The following is a 17,292-nucleotide window of genomic DNA, read 5'->3' as shown; positions in this document are numbered from 1 at the left end:
ATTCGTATTAATCACGTTCACTAACTGCCAAATTTGAAAGGAAATTCCAATACCTATAATTTTAATAGTTATTCATTCCAATTTATGAATTTACGAATTGCAATCATAACAAATGACCCGCAAAAATGAAAAAAACAAAAAAATTTAATGAAAACAAATGAATTTTTTGGCAGTGCACAGGTATAACCATAACTTTAAAAAAATTAATTAAATTAAAAAATTGATGCTTCAACCTTCTCTTTTTTTTTTTTTTTTTATTTGTTTTTAACATGATTGAATATTCTACATAGCTTTCCCCTCTATGTAATGTTAAAGAGGAGCTCCAGGATCCTGCAGAAATAATAAAATGTCAGCAGCTATAAATGGTGTAGCTGCTGACTTTTATTATTAGAACACTTATCTGTCCAGGAATCTAGCGGTGTTGTCACCTGAGCCGATTCTTCATTCGGCTATTGGGTGCCGCCATCGCAGTCTCCACTAAGGGGAGCCCAACGGCTCCACTGCCGGTTCCCTACTGTGCATACTGCACTCTCTAATTGGGCCAACTGTGGGGTAAGGAGGAGGGGGGGTGGTCCGGGTGAACTCAGTCGGAAGTGGGAGCGGGTACCTGTCAAAACCAGGTACCTGCTGTATTCTATGCATTAAGATAAAAGCCTTCTGTGTGGAGCAGCCCCCCTCCCCCAATACTTCCCTGAGCCCCATCTCGATCCAGCGACGTTGCACGAGACACTTGGCCATTGGCTCCCACTGCTGTCAATCAAAGTCAATGAGCTGCGGCACAACTCGCTATCCCCCTCCGATAGCAAGCTGCTTGCTGTGGGAGCACTCAACGGGGGGGAGGGGCCAGGATCACCGAAAAGGGACCAGAGAAGAGGAGGGTCGAGGCTGCTCTGTGCAAAACCATTACACAGAGAAGGTAAGTACAACATGTTTGTTTGATATTTTTAACCAAAAAAAAAGACTTTAGTATCACTTTTTAAAGAATAAGTTCCTCTTTCTAAAGATAAATAAATGCACTTATTTTTTTTTTGCAGGTTAAAGAAATGTGCATTTTTATTTAAAGCCTGTAAAGCATTGCAGATGGCGGGTGCAATCTTAGGCTCCTGCAGACTGTCTGCTTGTACCTCGTACGGACCAGCAGTTGCACAATGACAGGAAGACTCGAAGCACCAAGAGTGCTCGCTAGTGCCTCCCCTCTACCCGACGGCACCCGCTATGCCGGTCCCAGGCCTGCAGATGGGCAAGCCGGTGGGATATATGGGAGGGTGGGGGGCGCTTGTGGGGTGTGTGGAGCATTTGGGTGGAAGCTCAGGATCCAGGACAAAATTTCTTGCCACCCTGGGGCCTGGGGTGTGTTCAGCCCTGCTTTAGACCCCTTTCACACCGGGGTGGTTTTCAGGTGCTTTAGTGCTGCAAATCGCCTCTGCTAAGCGCCTGAAAACCGCCTCCCCATTCATTCCAGTGTGACTTTTCACACCGGGGCGATGCGCTTGCGGGACGTTCGGAAAAGTTCTACAAACAGCCACTTTGGGGCGGTTTGGGAACGCTGTATTTAGCGCTCCCAAAACGCCCCGCCCATTGGAATGAATAGGCACGCTTCGGAAGCACCGCAACGCGGGAGGTTTTAACCCCTTCTTTAAAAGCGCTCCGCTAGAGGGCGAAAAGCGCCACTTAAACAGCACTAAAGTGCCGCTAAAACGAGTGGCGCTTTAGCCCAGTGTGGAGGGGGTCTTAATGCTTTTTCTGCATGAAGGTAAAATATCATCTGTACTGCAGGATCTTGCCGCCCCCCTTATACTTATCTGAGCCCATTCTCGATCCAGTACTGTGACGGGGTGCAGGGCCATGCCATGTTGTTTGTGTCTATAGACGCAGGCAGCAGGGCTTGGCGGGGGTGAGCCTGCAGGTGTCACAATAGGAAGCAGCTTTATATGGTGGCAGACCAATAAGAGGAGGGGCCAGGAATGGCGGCGGGGGATCCGAGAAGAGGAGGATCAGGGCCTCTTTTTTTTTTCAATTCTATTGTGGAGCTGCACGATTAATCGTTAAGAATCGCGATTTTTTTTTTTCCCCGTTGTGATCTTGAAAAAAGTATTTCCCGATTCTTTCTATGCAGAGAATTATCTCCTCTCTGCTAAAGCCAACAGCCCTCAAAAGAAAGGAAAGGAAACTTAAGCAGTGGAACTTAAGTATAAACATTGTAACGATTTGTCCTTTAGATCAAAGGAATACACTTTGGCGTGTAAATGAGGAAAGTTTAACCATTTAAACACTAAACCTTTTTCTGACATTTGTTGGTTTCAAGTTAAAATCATTTTTTTTGCTAGAAAATTACTTGGAACCCCCAAACGATATATATATATTTTTTAGTAGAGACCCTAGAGAATAAAATGGTGGTGGTTGCAATATTTTATGTCACACTGTATTTGCGCAGCAGTCATTCAAATGTAATTTTTTTGGAAAAAATTACACTTTAATGAATTAAAAAAACTAACCAGTTTTCAGCAAAAAAATTGTGTGACAGACCTAGCCGGGAGAGAGACTTTTGGAGGGGACTGTATGCTAGCCTCTTGCCGATCAATCGTGGGCCCTGGCATTTGGGGGAACGGTGTTCTTTGTGAGCTGTATGCCTGGGGACCCTTGAGGTGGTATTACTGTGGATTCGGGTCCTGGTCCCCCAGGACACACAGACTCTGGGGACCCTGGATTTGCCATATTGGAATAGTGACTGATTCATATCGTTGGGACTCCTACTGTTAAATGCTAATGTCATCAATTCCAGCTACCTGTCTGTTGTCTGCTAAAATGTGTATTGTAAATAAGTCTCTAGTATGGGATCTAAGAGTCATTAGATCCCCATTGTTGTTTGTGTTTAATTAACTCTGCTATTGTGATAATGCTGATTGGATTTTCTGAACTACAAGACGGCCAGTCTGGCCTAAAGGTCATGTCTGAGTCATCTAGGCTGTCTAAAGGGATTAGTTAATTAGCTCATGTTAATTAGGTTTCTGGTCACAGGTGTATGTTCAGAGTAATATGAGCCGGAGGTATACAACTCCTCTGTTAGTGTATAAAAGAGCCTGTATTTTCCAATAAAAGAGATTCCTGGTTGAACTTACATACAGCCTGCCTGGTGTTTGTTCTGAGCTATCACAACTGGGTTAGAATGGCACATAGCTGTAGTTCTAATCCCGGAGCATCGGATGACCGAGCAATCAAATGTCGCGATCTGCAGTCTGATTCTATAGCTGCAGAGGAGTGTCGGGATAGTGGAACCGAGCGAGCAAGGGGCTCGTTACATTGTGATTCTCATTTTGGCCAGAATCGTGCAGCTCTATTCTATTGCACAGAGCAGGAAAGTATAACATGTTTGTCATTTTAAAAAGTTTGTCTATTTTTGGCAAGACAGACAAGAAAAAGCCCACAGGAATAAAAAAAAAAAAACATGTTACCTCTTTATTACTAAACACAAATATAGAAAAAAAATCTTTAGTACTTACGGAGCCAATCTAAGCAATATATTGATAAAAGGTATCCCTAGTGAACTCTATAAGCAGCTTTTGTGTATGAATATAGTAATCAAAATATGGGACAGCAAGACTTTCAGGTAGATGTCCATGTAATGAAGAAGATGGTCTGGTCACTAAACTTGTTTCTTTTTAGCTCTCAGTACTTTGTTATGGATGTAAAGAATCTAAACGTTAATCTATTCTGTGCCCTTTAAAGTGCAATTTCTACACTACCGAAGTACAAACGCGGGTTCTGGAGCGAAGTCGCCATGGCAGTTGGATTCCGCTCTTCGGAGGAATGCCAGGAAAAATACATGGAAATCCAGCAGCTCGAGGGATTCAAATCCAAACCCCAAAAGAAAAATAATTCCTCTAAGAAAAAAAAAGAGAGTAAGTAAAAGAATTCTGAATTAAATTTTATGTATTTTTTTTTTTTTTTTTTGGTTGTTTGAGTGGCAAAGGTTCCCATTAAAGCGGAGTTCCCCGTTTAAAAAAAAAAAAATGTAAAGGTCAACAGCTACAAATACTGCAGCTACTGAATTTTAATAATCGGACACTTACATGTCCCAGGGTCCAGCGATGCGGGGGGAACGAAGCCCCGCTCGTCTTCCCCCTCCTCTCTGTGGCGTGGCATTGTCACTGTGGGCACCCGGCTGTGGCTTCACAGCTGGGCACGCACTGCACGAGCCACGGGTTGCGCCATGACTGGCCGGGCAATCATCTGGGACCTGTGACGCGTCGAGAGGGAGTGGTGATCTCCCTTGCGGTGCGCCGGGAGGAAGTGGAAGCTGAAATTCTCTAAAAAGAGGGTATCTGCTCCCCCCCACCCCAAAAAAATGACATGCCAAATGTGGCATGTCAGGGGGTCACCTTCCCTTAAAGCAGAAGTTCTATTTTTGGGTGGCACTCCGCTTTAAGTGTCTCTTGTGTCCCTGCTGGGCAGATTTACCCCTCTATTGGTCTCCGGGGACCATTGTCACTGAGACACAAAGCAGGAGGAATCCAGAAGTTGTCACCAGAGCAAGAGGTGAGGGAAAATCTTCCTGCATAAAATAAACTGACTGGTTTAACCCTTTTCTTCTCTATCCAAAATATTTAAAAAAAATGTTTTGACTTTAAAGAGGAACTGCAGTCTGCTCACATAATTAAAAACATCTTTTGCCATTCTGAAGCTTCCCTCCAACCACTTTGCATATTATTTTATATATACTGTGATTCTGTACTTGCCAAATATGGTGCAGAAATCTCCCTCCACTAAGTCTGGCTGCAGCCATTTTAACTGTGGGCAGCTGAAGCTGCTGCCCTGTTCACTTCCTGGATTCACACAGAGGCACACCTCCAGCTCCGCAGCTCTCATTGGCCCTCTTATGACTCATTCCCCCTCCTTTCCTGTCAAACTCTCGTGAGAAAAAGGGAGAGCTGTGCATGATGTCATAAGTCTAGGTCTTTTACCAGACAAACAGGAAGTGGGCTGTATAAGGTATTTACTGGCAGAAAAAAAAATGTATTACTATCCAAAGTTAAAACAACAACAACAAGGGCAGAAGATTTAATAGATGGAAAGATATAAAAAAATGACTGAAGGTCCGCCTTAAATACACTTTAAGTCGTGTTGTATAGGAGAACCTGAAAATGGAGGATGCGGCTGAAGCTGCTGCGGAGGTGGCCGTCCCCTTTGGCACCAACAAGCCATCTTGCGCGGCAAAGGTGTTCCCTTATCCATCCTATTCTGACAGGTTTGTCTATAAGTATTGGGAGCGTCCAAAACACCCCTTTTCTGGTTCCTAAACGCTTTGTAGAGAGGGACCCCCTTTTGAAGGGTCACTCCTTAAGAAGTAGTGGACTGTTCCACCAACAGTGGACCCCCCTGTCCCCAGGTTGAACAAGGCGACCATGATTCCGATCGAGGAATCTCCAGCCTCTAAGGATCCGGCTGACCGAAAGGTGGAGTCTGTGGTCCGCAATATGTTCACTATTGCTGGTTTGCCACTGAGTCCGGTCCTGGCCTTTGCCCTGGTGTCGCAAACACTAACTGAATGGGCAAAACCTTTGCGCTATGATCTGGGGGTGAGCAGATTCCTTCTGCTTTTGCTGAGTTGGCGGACCAATTGGTCCAGGGGATGCAGTTTGTCTGCGATGCCGCTTTTGGATGTGGCTCCCTTGATTTCTAAACTTTCTGTTTTTGACAGTGGTGCTTAGGCGTGTATTGTGGCTTAAGTGTTGGTCTGCGGACCAGACTTCTAAAAAAAAAAAAAAAAAAAAAAAAAAAAAAAGCTCTGACTGATTTACCCTTTCAAGGCGTTTGTCCGTTTAGGGTTACACTGGATGACATTAGGAGTCCCACGGGGGTAGCACACCTTTCTTCTGCAGTCTGGAAAGGGAAAAGAACCTTGACGCAAACACAGACTTTTTTTTGTCCCTCAAGGTCCACTGGCAAGGGTTCAAAACCTTTCAAGCCCTCCTTGGGAGGTTCCAAGCGGCCCTGGTCTGGCAAGCCAAGAGCAGGATTCTCTAGATTCTCTCCTTCAGCATGAAGGTGTGCCCTCACCTATGCCTGGGGTGGGGGGGCATCTTTGTTTGGTTTCCGGGCCTTTGGACTTCCTTGGTAAATGACAAATGCGTCCACAAAGTGATTTTGTTCGGTTACAAGATATAATTTGTTCTTGCCCTCCGGAAAGGTTCTTCCCTTCCAATGTATGCCTATCCATGGACCGCTTGCAAGCTCTCTTCGGAACGGTGCAGGACCTGTTGCTTCAGGGAGTGATTGTCCCACTGCAGATCTTGAAACGGTTTCAAGGTTTTTATTCAAACCTGTTTACGGTCCCAAAAAAGGAGGACAAGGTCTGTCCAATTCTGGACCTCAAGGCCCTGAACTGGCATTCCTACATCTGGGATTTTCTAGCCTCTATCGACATCAAGGATGCTTACTTGCACATTGCAGTATGTGCCCGACATCAGCATTTCCTCCACTTTGCTGTGGGAGAGGAACAACATCAGTTCGTGGCGTTACCCTTTGGTCTCGCTTCGCCTCCTCGGGTCTTCACAAAAGTGTTGGTTCCGGTTCTGGCATTGCTGTGTCAGAGGGGGATTGCAGTACTGTACTACCTGGACAACCTCCTCTTGCGAGCGGAGTCCTCTTCTGCCTTGATGGACGATGTGGAAATCACTATACAGACCCTGAAGGAGTTTGGCTTCTAAACTACCAGAAGTTTGCTTTGATTCCATCCAGGAAATTGGATTATCTGGGTCTGACTCTGGATTCAGCTCTAGCCAGAGTTTTCCTTCCTCTGGACAAACTCCAGAAGTTGCATGCTGCGGTTCATCTGTTGCTGTCCAGCAGGTGGTCCCCCCTCCGGACTTGCATGCGGTTGCTGAGCCTGATGGAACTTCGGGCAATCAGGCTGTGCCTGGATCACTGGACGGTTTGGCGCTGGGGGCTCCCGGTACTGATCCAGTCAATGGATCACGGCGGTGGCTTATGTCAATCACCAGGTGGGAACAAAAAGTGTGTTTAACGTCTCTAGATGTAGCTGGCATTCTCCAGTGGGCAGACCGCTTTGTTCTGGCCCTCTCTGCCGTACTCTTTCCAGGAGTGAAAAACTGGCAGGCGGGCTATCTCAGTTGGCAGGCGTTAGACCAAGGGGAGTTGTCTCTTCATCCGGGCGTGTTTCATCGGATATGTCTACGGTGGGGCACACCCGAGGTGGATCTGTTGGCGTCTCGGCTCAACAGAAAGGCACCGTGGTTTGTGGCAAGGTGTCAGGTTCCTCTGGCGGACGCCAAAGGCGCACTGGTGGCCCTGTAGGGCCAGTATCGTCTGATTTATGCCTTCCCTCCTCTCAAGCTTTTTCTGTGCAGAATCGAGGCCAAAGGGATTCTGGTGGCTTGGGGCTGGCCTTGCCGGTCTTAGTACGCCAACATGGTGTAATTGGTTGCCGACGTCCCTTGGAGACTGCCTCTCAGGAACGGCCTGCTTTCCCAAGCGCCGATCTTTCATCCTGCTTTACAGCCGCTGGCTTTGACGGCCTGGCTGTTGAAAGCCAGGTGCTGAAGGATAGAAGTTTTCCTGGGTCAGTTATCTCGACGCTGCTGAAGGCTCGGAAATCTACCTCCTAGAAAGATTTACCATCGTACATGGAAAGCGTACATTTTGTGGTGTAAGTCGATCGGTGTTCATCCTTGTAAGTTTTCGGTGGCTCGCATTTTGACCTTCCTTCAACGAGGTGTTGAGCAGAAGTTGGCCTTGAGTACCCTCAAGGGCCAGGTGTCTGCCTTGGCGGTCTTCTTTCAGCAACCCCTGGCCACGCATTCATTGGTGCATACTTTAATTTAAGGGGTTTGACACCTGACTCCATCAGTGCGGTCTCCTTTACCGCTGTGGGATTTGAGCTTGGTGCTCTCAGTTCTCTTTTTTTGGTGTCTATCGCCTCTGCTCGCAGGGTGTGGGAAGTGGAAGCGTTATCTTGTCGTACCCCCTATGTGGTGTTCCACAAAGATAAAGTGGTTCTTCGTCCACGCCCGTCAGTCCTACCTAAGGTGGTCTCTGACTTCCATCTGAATGAAGACATTGTGTTGCCTTCCCTGTGTCCAAGGCCCACCCAGGGAATTTGCGTTGCATGCCTTGGATATGGTTCAAGCAGGTTATAACGTGGTTTTGTTTTTGATTTTTTTTTTATTGATATTTTTATTGTAAAGATAAGTATGTTATAGGTTATATTCCGATCACATGCTGCGCTATGCTTTTACTGTTACCTTACTAGGTAAATCACTGCGGTTTCAGTAAACCGAGAGGAGGGGAAGGAGGGCTGTTTCTCCCTCCTCTGGTTAAAATGTCAGACATTTAGTGGCGGCGGGTCATAGGTTACTGACCTCTGCTCTATTTGTTCTATCCTTTTTACGAGGAACACCCTGCTCCCGAATCACCAGGGTGAAATAGATAAGAAATCTGATCACTAGAGCTGTATTAGGTGGATCGGATAGCGGCGGATGTTAGCGGACATGTCAGCTGACATCCGCCGCTCCATAGGGGTGAAGGGAGGGTCCACCTGTAAAACTGGTGCCTGTGTGAAAGGTAGACATGTGCAATTCGTTTAGTTCCAAATTAGTTTTTTAGCGAATTTTGACAAATTCGTTAATTCCGAAATTTCCGATTTTTTTTTTTTTTTTTTTTTTTTTTTTTTTTTTTTTTTTATTTCCGAATATTCGATTTTTCTGAAATACGAATTTTCGGTTTTTCGGAATTCGGAAATTCAAAAATTTGAAAATATGAAAAAACATTATTTCAAATTTTACTGATTTTCTAACTATTAAATTTATAGGTATTGGAATTTCCATTCAAATTTGGCTGTTCGTGAACGTAACGAGTACAAATTTATCTGAAGTTACAAATTATCCAAAATAATGAATGCCACAGCTAAACGAATGGAACGTAACGATCTAATAATAAGAAAATAACAATAATAAAACCTTTTTATTATTATTATTATTAATTTGTTCCATTCCATTTGATTAGATGGATTAGATTAGATTATTTCGGATAATTCGTAACTTCAGATAAATTCGTATTCATCACGTTCACAAACAGACAAATTTGAATGGAAATTACAATATCTATAAATTTAAAAGTTATTTTGAACTTTACTGATTTTCTTTCCTTTTTTCAGATTTTCAAATTTTTGAATTTCCGAAAATCCATAGTTTCGGAAATTTGAAAATCCGAATTTCCAAAAAAACGAATGAAACGAAAACAAACAAATTCACATGTCTAGCGAAAGGGCCCTTATTTATTTATTTATTTATTTATTTTTCCAATCTTATACAAAAAACGCACACTTCATTCACTGCCATGTACTGCATATGGTGTAAATTGGCCCCTTTAAACCCTTTGCCCATTCTATACAAAAACAAATTGGGTGCATTTCCACTAAATAAGATTCTCACCTCCTTTTTTTTTTTTAATTTTGAAAAAAAAATAACGTGTGGTGTTTGTGTCTGATAGGTAAAGGAAAGGAGACGGTACAAATCACAGCAAAAGTGGGAACCTTGAAAAGGAAGCAGCAGATGCGGGAGTTCTTGGATCAAATCCAGAAAGATGATCACGACGACGTATTCAGGTCCACTCCATTCAGGAATAAGAGAGTGAGGGTAAGGGGACGCTCTTCTGTTCTACAAAATGTCTCTATACATTGGTGTGTGTGGTTTTTGTTTTTTATATATAGTACAAGAACAATCCTGGTTATTTTTTTTTGTTTTGTTTTGTTTTTTCTTGCCTTGTTTCTAGCTTTATTCCCCCTTATATTAGAGACATTTCATGAAACCTCTTCAAGTTAAAAAGTACAGATGGTATTGTTTTTTTTTTTTTTTTTTTTTTTTTTTTTTTTTGGGTTAATAGCAGTTTGTGCAACTTATGGATTAGTTCCCAAAAAAACATTTGTAACCATTTATGTCAATAAAGTGTTTAAAGCACAGGGCAAGATTCAGGAAGAAGGCTGTAAAAACTAGGTGGAGGGTGTTAACAAACATTAACTTGTTCTTTTTTTTTTTTTTTAAAGCTCAACTCCAGGTACAAAAACCATGATTTTAGATATACAGTGATACCTCGGTTTGCAAGTAACGAGCTTTAGCAAGACGAGCTATATATTTTTTTTTAAATCCTGACTTGATTTGCGAGCATTGTCTCGCAAGACCAGCAGGACTCAAGCCGCTGGTGTATGTATTACTGTATGTAGCCAGAGCTCCAGGGGCGCTGGTGGCTCCCAGTGCTTCCCGGAGAACTCGGAGACACTCCGAGCTGGGTGGGGCGGGCGTAACATGCACTGGAGCACCCAAAAGTGTCAACAGTTCTTATGTGTCTCCGAGCGTCACCAGTGCCCCCCGCACCTCTGGCCACATGCAGTATAGCTTACTCCAGCGCCCCCTCTCCTCTGCCCACATACAGTACTGCATACTCCAGCGCCCCCGCACCTCTGGCCACATAAGTACTTCATACTCCAGCACCCCCACACCTCTGGACACATACAGTACTGAATACTCCAGCGACCCGCACCTCTGGACATATACAGTACTGCATGCTCCAGTGCCCCCGCACCTCTGGACATATACAGTACTGCATGCTCCAGTGCCCCCGCACCTCTGGACATATACAGTACTGCATACTCCAGCGCCCCCGCACCTCTGGCCACATAAGTACTTCATACTCCAGCACCCCCACACCTCTGGACACATACAGTACTGCATACTCCAGCGACCCATACCTCTGGACATATACAGTACTGCATACTCCAGCGACCCGCACCTCTGGACATATACAGTACTGAATACTCCAGCGACCCATACCTCTGGACATATACAGTACTGAATACTCCAGCGACCCGCACCTCTGGACATATACAGTACTGCATGCTCCAGCGCCCCCACACCTCTGGACACATACAGTACTGCATACTCCAGTGCCCCCACACCTCTGGACACATACAGTACTGCATACTCCAGCGACCCGCACCTCTGGACATATACAGTACTGCATGCTCCAGCGCCCCCACACCTCTGGCCACATATAGTACTGCATACACCAGCAGTGGTTGTGGAACAAATCATCTGAGTTTCCATTTTTTCTTATGGGGAAACTCGCTTTGATGTATATTAGTGCCTTGGATTACAAGCATGCTTCTGGAATGAAAAACCTAGCAGTTTCTGGACTGGCTACCCTTGGTTCCTTCTGTGGGGCTGTAATGTTTTTCCTTCTGGCACTGGATCCTGTGTAAGGTGCTTTCCTTGGCAGGAAGTGTAACATGTAAAGTTAGCTGCAGGATGTTATACAAGTCCATAGACTGTGGTTCCAAGACCCTGAAGATCCCCTTTCGTGGGTATGCCCACCGTGCTGGGCGAAGCTTGGATCTTTTTGGGTCCAGCATCGTGAATAGGATAAGACCGGGTTTTCCTGTATATGGAATCTGGTTCCTTGCTTTAAACGCCACTATCCACATGGCATTGATTGCGCTCTATGCAGTTCAGTGGGCAGAAGATTTGGGCGGTGGTCGTTTTTTATTTTGGCACTTTGATTCTAATGCTTCTCGGCAATCAATTTTAACCCCTTCAGTATCGGGCACTTTTACCCCCCTTCCTGCCCAGAACAATTTTCACCTTTCAGCGCTGTCACTTTGACAATTGCGCGGTCATGCTACACTGTACACATATGACATTTTTATCTTTTTTTTTTTCACACAAATAGAGCTTTCTTTTTGTGGTAGTTAATCGTCACTGTGTTTTTTTTTTTTTGTTTTGTTTTTTTTGTGAAAAGCTTTGAAAAAAATGGTTATGAGGAAAGGTTGTGAGCTCTGAACTTATTCTCTCTGGAGAAGAGACGCTTGAGAGGGGATATGATTTCATTATACAAATACCGTACTGGTGACCCCACAATAGGGAGAAAACTTTTCCGTGGAAGGGAGTTTAATAAGACTCGTGGCCACTCATTAAGATTAGAAGAAAAGAGGTTTAACCTTAAACTACGTAGAGGGTTCTTTACTGTAAGAGCGGCAAGGATGTGGAATTCCCTTCCACAAGCGGTGGTCTCAGCGGGGAGCATCGATAGTTTAAAAAAACTATTAGATAATCACCTGAATGACCGCAACATACAGGGATATACAATGTAATACTGACATATAATCACGCACATAGGTTGCACTTGATGGACTTGTGTCTTTTTTCAACCTCACCTATTATGTAGCTATGTCCCACCTGTGTGTTTATGATAATGTGATTTGGTGCTGCTACAAAACTGTGGCATTCTGGTAATAAGTGGGGTTAGTAAGTATGATGGCCTACAGTGTTTTTGCCACTGTCCAATCCTCCTGTAGGTGGCAGGATAACGGATTTTGTACAAAAATCCTATGTCAACTACTTCTCCTCCTGCCCTTCCTCTGCAACAGCACTACCGACACTGCACACAGCAAATCACAGGCAGTGAGACGTTTCCCGGTCCGCAGCTTCACAGATCGGAAATGTCTCCCTGCCTTAGCAGTGTGCATTGTCGGCTTCCTGGCGGGATCGGGCAAGGTGGGTTGGGTCTAGGATCCCGTACAAACCCGAGCCCATCTCTACATGCAGAGCACTTGCAGCACAAGTTCTAGTTGAGACTTTTCCAAATTTTGTAGCAAATTTGCATTGCAAAGTCTCTAGCAAGAGCAACGTTGCAGTGGTGAGTCTACAGCAAGAGCTCTGCAAGTCTACAGCATGATAATTCAGCCACAGCGACCTCTTGTGGTGGGATGACTATCGCACAACATAACTCAACCAGAACCAGAAAGTTGATCTGGAGTTGTGCAAATGCGGACTTGCTGCAATTTTGCAACAAACTCGTGAAGACGGACAAGTCTAGCAATAGCTTAGAAAATCATTTTCAAACATTGCTTGTTATCTGGGAAACTGGGACAAAACCCGAGGTTGTGCTGCCACAGAGAATTTCTGAGAAAAAGTTACTGGTAAATAGACTGTATTTATTGGCGTATAACACGCACTTTTCCACCCTGAAAATCGGGTGCAGATAGCGTGTGCGTGTTATACGCCGATACTTCAGTTTTAGCTGCCTCAGAGGGGACAGGGAGGGGGGCGTGGCGAGCACCATCAGATTACGTACGGTGAGAATCTCCTGTTTACTTGGCGGCCTCTGTAATAGGAAGTCTTATCTCCTGGGCCGCCATTGGACCACTGTTCTGTCTATCATAGGAGATTCTCACTGTATGTAATCTGTTGGCGCTCGTCCCGGCCCCCTCCCTGTCCCCTCTAGACTGCAGATGGGCATCGATCAGGCTGCACTGATGGCAATGGTGAGGCTGCAGCATTGATGGCAATGGTGAGGCTGCTGCATTGATGGCAATGGTGAGGCTGCTGCATTGATGGCAATGGTGAGGCTGCTGCATTGATGGCAATGGTGAGGCTGCGGCATTGATGGCAATGGTGAGGCTGCGGCATTGAAGGCAATGGTGAGGCTGCGGCATTGAAGGCAATGGTGAGGCTGCGGCATTGAAGGCAATGGTGAGGCTGCTGCATTGATGGCAATAGTGAGGCTGCAGCATTGAAGGCAATGGTGAGGCTGCTGCATTAAAGGCAATGGTGAGGCTGCGGCATTGAAGGCAATGGTGAGGCTGCAGCATTGAAGGCAATGGTGAGGCTGCTGCATTGATGGCAATGGTGAGGCTGCTGCATTGATGGCAATGGTGAGGCTGCTGCATTGATGGCAATGGTGAGGCTGCTGCATTGATGGCAATGGTGAGGCTGCTGCATTGATGGCAATGGTGAGGCTGCTGCATTGATGGCAATGGTGAGGCTGCTGCATTGATGGCAATGGTGAGGCAGCTGTATTGAAGGCAATGGTGAGGCAGCTGTATTGAAGGCAATGGTGAGGCAGCTGTATTGAAGGCAATGGTGAGGCAGCTGTATTGAAGGCAATGGTGAGGCAGCTGTATTGAAGGCAATGGTGAGGCAGCTGTATTGAAGGCAATGGTGAGGCAGCTGTATTGAAGGCAATGGTGAGGCAGCTGTATTGATGGCAATGGTGAGGCAGCTGCATTGAAGGCAATTGTGAGGCAGCTGCATTGAAGGCAATGGTGAGGCAGCTGCATTGAAGGCAATGGTGAGGCAGCTGCATTGAAGGCAATGGTGAGGCAGCTGCATTGAAGGCAATGGTGAGGCGGCTGCATTGAAGGCAATGGTGAGGCGGCTGCATTGAAGGCAATGGTGAGGCGGCTGCATTGATGGCAATGGTGAGGCTGCTGCATTGATGGCAATGGTGAGGCTGCTGCATTGATGGCAATGTTGAGGCTGCTGCATTGATGGCAATGGTGAGGCAGCTGTATTGAAGGCAATGGTGAGGCAGCTGCATTGAAGGCAATGGTGAGGCAGCTGTATTGAAGGCAATGGGTGAGGCAGCTGCATTGAAGGCAATTGTGAGGCAGCTGCATTGAAGGCAATGGTGAGGCAGCTGCATTGAAGGCAATGGTGAGGCGGCTGCATTGATGGCAATGGTGAGGCTGCATTGATGTGGACTGATGAGGCTGCAGATGGGCACTGACCCTTATTTTGCTTCAAAGTTCTTTATTTAAAATGTAAAGTTTTTTTTTTTTCTTGAAACTTCCCTCTTAAAATGAATGTGCGTGTTATACGCCAATAAATACCGTAATTATAGACCTAATCTAGCAGCAACAAATGTATTGTATTTTATTACATATTGTGATAACTGCAGCCTGTTCTCTTTGTCTTATACACTTATAGCTACCATCAATGATGCACAACACGGAGGATGACGACTTCTACCTGGATGCGCAATCTCCATCTTCTTCCTCTGGTATCTTTCCTCTGGCTTATACCCCCGAGTCTAATCACATCTCTCCTGGAATGCTGGGCACAATCGATAGGTGAAGATACGATCCTCTTTATGTATATAGGACTTGGCAAGGATGTGTGTGGCACATCTAATGTTTTCTTTATCCTTTTCATGCCTCAGCTTATTTCTGACATTTGTTGCTTACAGGTTAAAATACGTATTTTTTTTGCTAGAAAATTACTTGCACCACCTGTAAGGATTAGTTTACACTTTGCTTTAAAACAAGGCTTCGGACAGGCTTTGTTAAAGCTCTCTGAACACCAGTCAAAGCTCCTGTCACTAAATAAAATGGTGAGCTTACAGTCCTGTTTACACTTTGCTTCTCTTCAAAAATGATACCCCATGTCGCTTTAGTGGGGCTTCAAAGCACTACCAGAAACCTTTTTTTCCCAGAAATTCTCTGTGGCAGCACAACCTCGGGTTTTGTCCCAGTTTCCCAGATAACAAGCAATTGTGCTGCAAGTTTGAAAATGATTTTCTAAGCTATTGATAGACTTGTTCGGCTTCACAAGTTTGTTGCACAATTGCAGCAAGTCCGCATTTGCTATGACTCCAGATCAACTTTCTGGTTCTGGTTGAGTTATGTTGTGCGATGGTCATCCCACCACAGGGGGTCGCTGTGGCTGAATTTTCATGCTGTAGACTTGCAGAGCTCTTGTTGTAGACTCACCACTGCAACTTTGCTCTTGCTAGAGCAGACTTTCTCAACCTTTCAACACAGAAGATCCCTTGAAATAACTTTCTGGTCTTGGGGAACGCCTGCTAAAAATTATTATATCTACAACTCATGATATGTTAGTGTGATGGTCAATAGGAAGAATATCTCTTACACTTGTGGTCATTGGGAAGAATTACCCCTTTTACGGATAAAAAGATCAATGGTGTCAGTGAGCACATACCTGAGAGGCAGAAATTGCTCATTGCTCAAGGAAGCCTTAGCAACCTCTTGAAGAACCCTAGAGTTCCTTGGAACCCTGGTTGAGAAAGGCTGTGCTAGAGGCTTGCAATGCAAAATTGCTACAAATTTGGAAAAGTCTCAACTAGAACTTGTGCTGCAAGTAGGGATGGGCTCGGGTTTGTTCCTAGACACAACCCACCTTGCCCGATCCCGCCAAGAAGCCGACAATACACACCGCTAAGGCGGGGAGACATTTCCCGATCTGTGTAGCTGCGGACCGGGAAACGTTTCACTGCCTGTGATTAGCGGTGTGCAGTGTTGGCTTCCTGGCCATCAAAGCCTCCATAGAAGTCTATGACAAAGCTGGCTTGAAGCACCTGCGGCTTTTGAGAGGCTTTAATTCAGCTTTAGCTTCGCTTTGTTCTGGAAAAATTGCAGGTGTGAGATACCAACAGACACACAGGGCATCTGCCAAGCTTCAAAATAGCATCACTGAAGCCTCATCGGAGCCTCAAAAACACATCATAAAAGCTTGTTGAAGCAGTAGGAGCTTTAATAATGTGCATTGAAGCCGAAGCAAGTGTGAAGGAGCCCTAAGGGCTCCTTTAGGAGTGGTTTACACTTTGCTTCAAAACAAGGCTTAGGACAGGCTTTGTTATAGCTCTCTGAACGCCAGTCAAAACTCCTGTCATTTAAATAAAATGGTTAGCTTACAGTCCTGTTTACACCTTGCTTTTGCTCTGCCTTGGCTTTGCTTAAAAAATTATATCCCATGTAGCTTTAGAGGTGCTTCAAAGCATCTTCAAAGCCCCCATAGAAGTCTATGACAAAGCTCGCTTGAAGCCTCATCGAAGCTCCACCAAAGGCTCATCGAAGCTCCACCAAAGCCTCATCGAAGCTCCACCAAAGGCTCATCGAAGCTCCGCCAAAGGCTCATCGAAGCAAAAGCAAGGTGTAAACCGGACTGTAAGCTAACCATTTTATTTAGTGACGGGGCCATGACTGGCGTTCAGAAAGCTTTAACAAACCCTGTCCGGAGTCTTGTTTTGAAGCAGGTGTAAACTAGCCATTAAAGTGATGGAGTGGCTGCGTAGCTGCTTGGATCACTTTTACATGAAAGCTTATCGCTTGCTCAAAAAATAAATATATATATGTATTTTAATGATTGTTGCAGCGATGAGTAAGATATTGTCGCTCCGGAGGATGGGAATTGGTTAAACAATAGAAACTGTGATAGTCGTGTTTAGGACTCGGGTGATTGGGGACTTGTGTGTTCAGCAGTTTTGTATTTTTGTGTCAACAATGTGTTTTTATTATTGCAGATCTAACAATGAAAAGTATGTCTACAGACTCCAGAAAAGCTTAAAGCATCCACAGTTTAGGGTCTTCATAAACAAGAAAGCGGTATGTATCTTTTATAGTCAGGGGTCTCCAAACATTCTAAACAAAGGGACAGTTTTTTGTCCTTCAGAGTTTAAGAGGGCCGGACTGTGACCAACAGGGGG

The 17,292-nt window shown here is 45.1% G+C and overlaps 1 protein-coding gene across 2 annotated transcripts in view; it reads left to right on the top strand.

Annotated features, from left to right (window-relative positions):
* The window catches only part of LOC141117035 (uncharacterized), a 96,412-nt gene that overhangs the window by 70,680 nt on the left and 8,440 nt on the right, over positions 1-17,292 (top strand). For both annotated transcript variants that reach the window (XM_073609616.1, XM_073609615.1), the window contains 4 exons: positions 3,727-3,899; positions 9,508-9,653; positions 14,778-14,920; positions 17,110-17,191. In XM_073609616.1, coding sequence (XP_073465717.1) covers positions 3,727-3,899; positions 9,508-9,653; positions 14,778-14,920; positions 17,110-17,191 — 544 coding nt within the window. The remainder of the gene's footprint in view (positions 1-3,726; positions 3,900-9,507; positions 9,654-14,777; positions 14,921-17,109; positions 17,192-17,292) is intronic.

Source organism: Aquarana catesbeiana, linkage group LG13 (genome assembly GCF_042186555.1).
Source record: "Aquarana catesbeiana isolate 2022-GZ linkage group LG13, ASM4218655v1, whole genome shotgun sequence".
Taxonomy (NCBI): Eukaryota; Metazoa; Chordata; class Amphibia; order Anura; family Ranidae; genus Aquarana; species Aquarana catesbeiana.
This window is presented reverse-complemented; position numbering and strand designations above follow the sequence as displayed.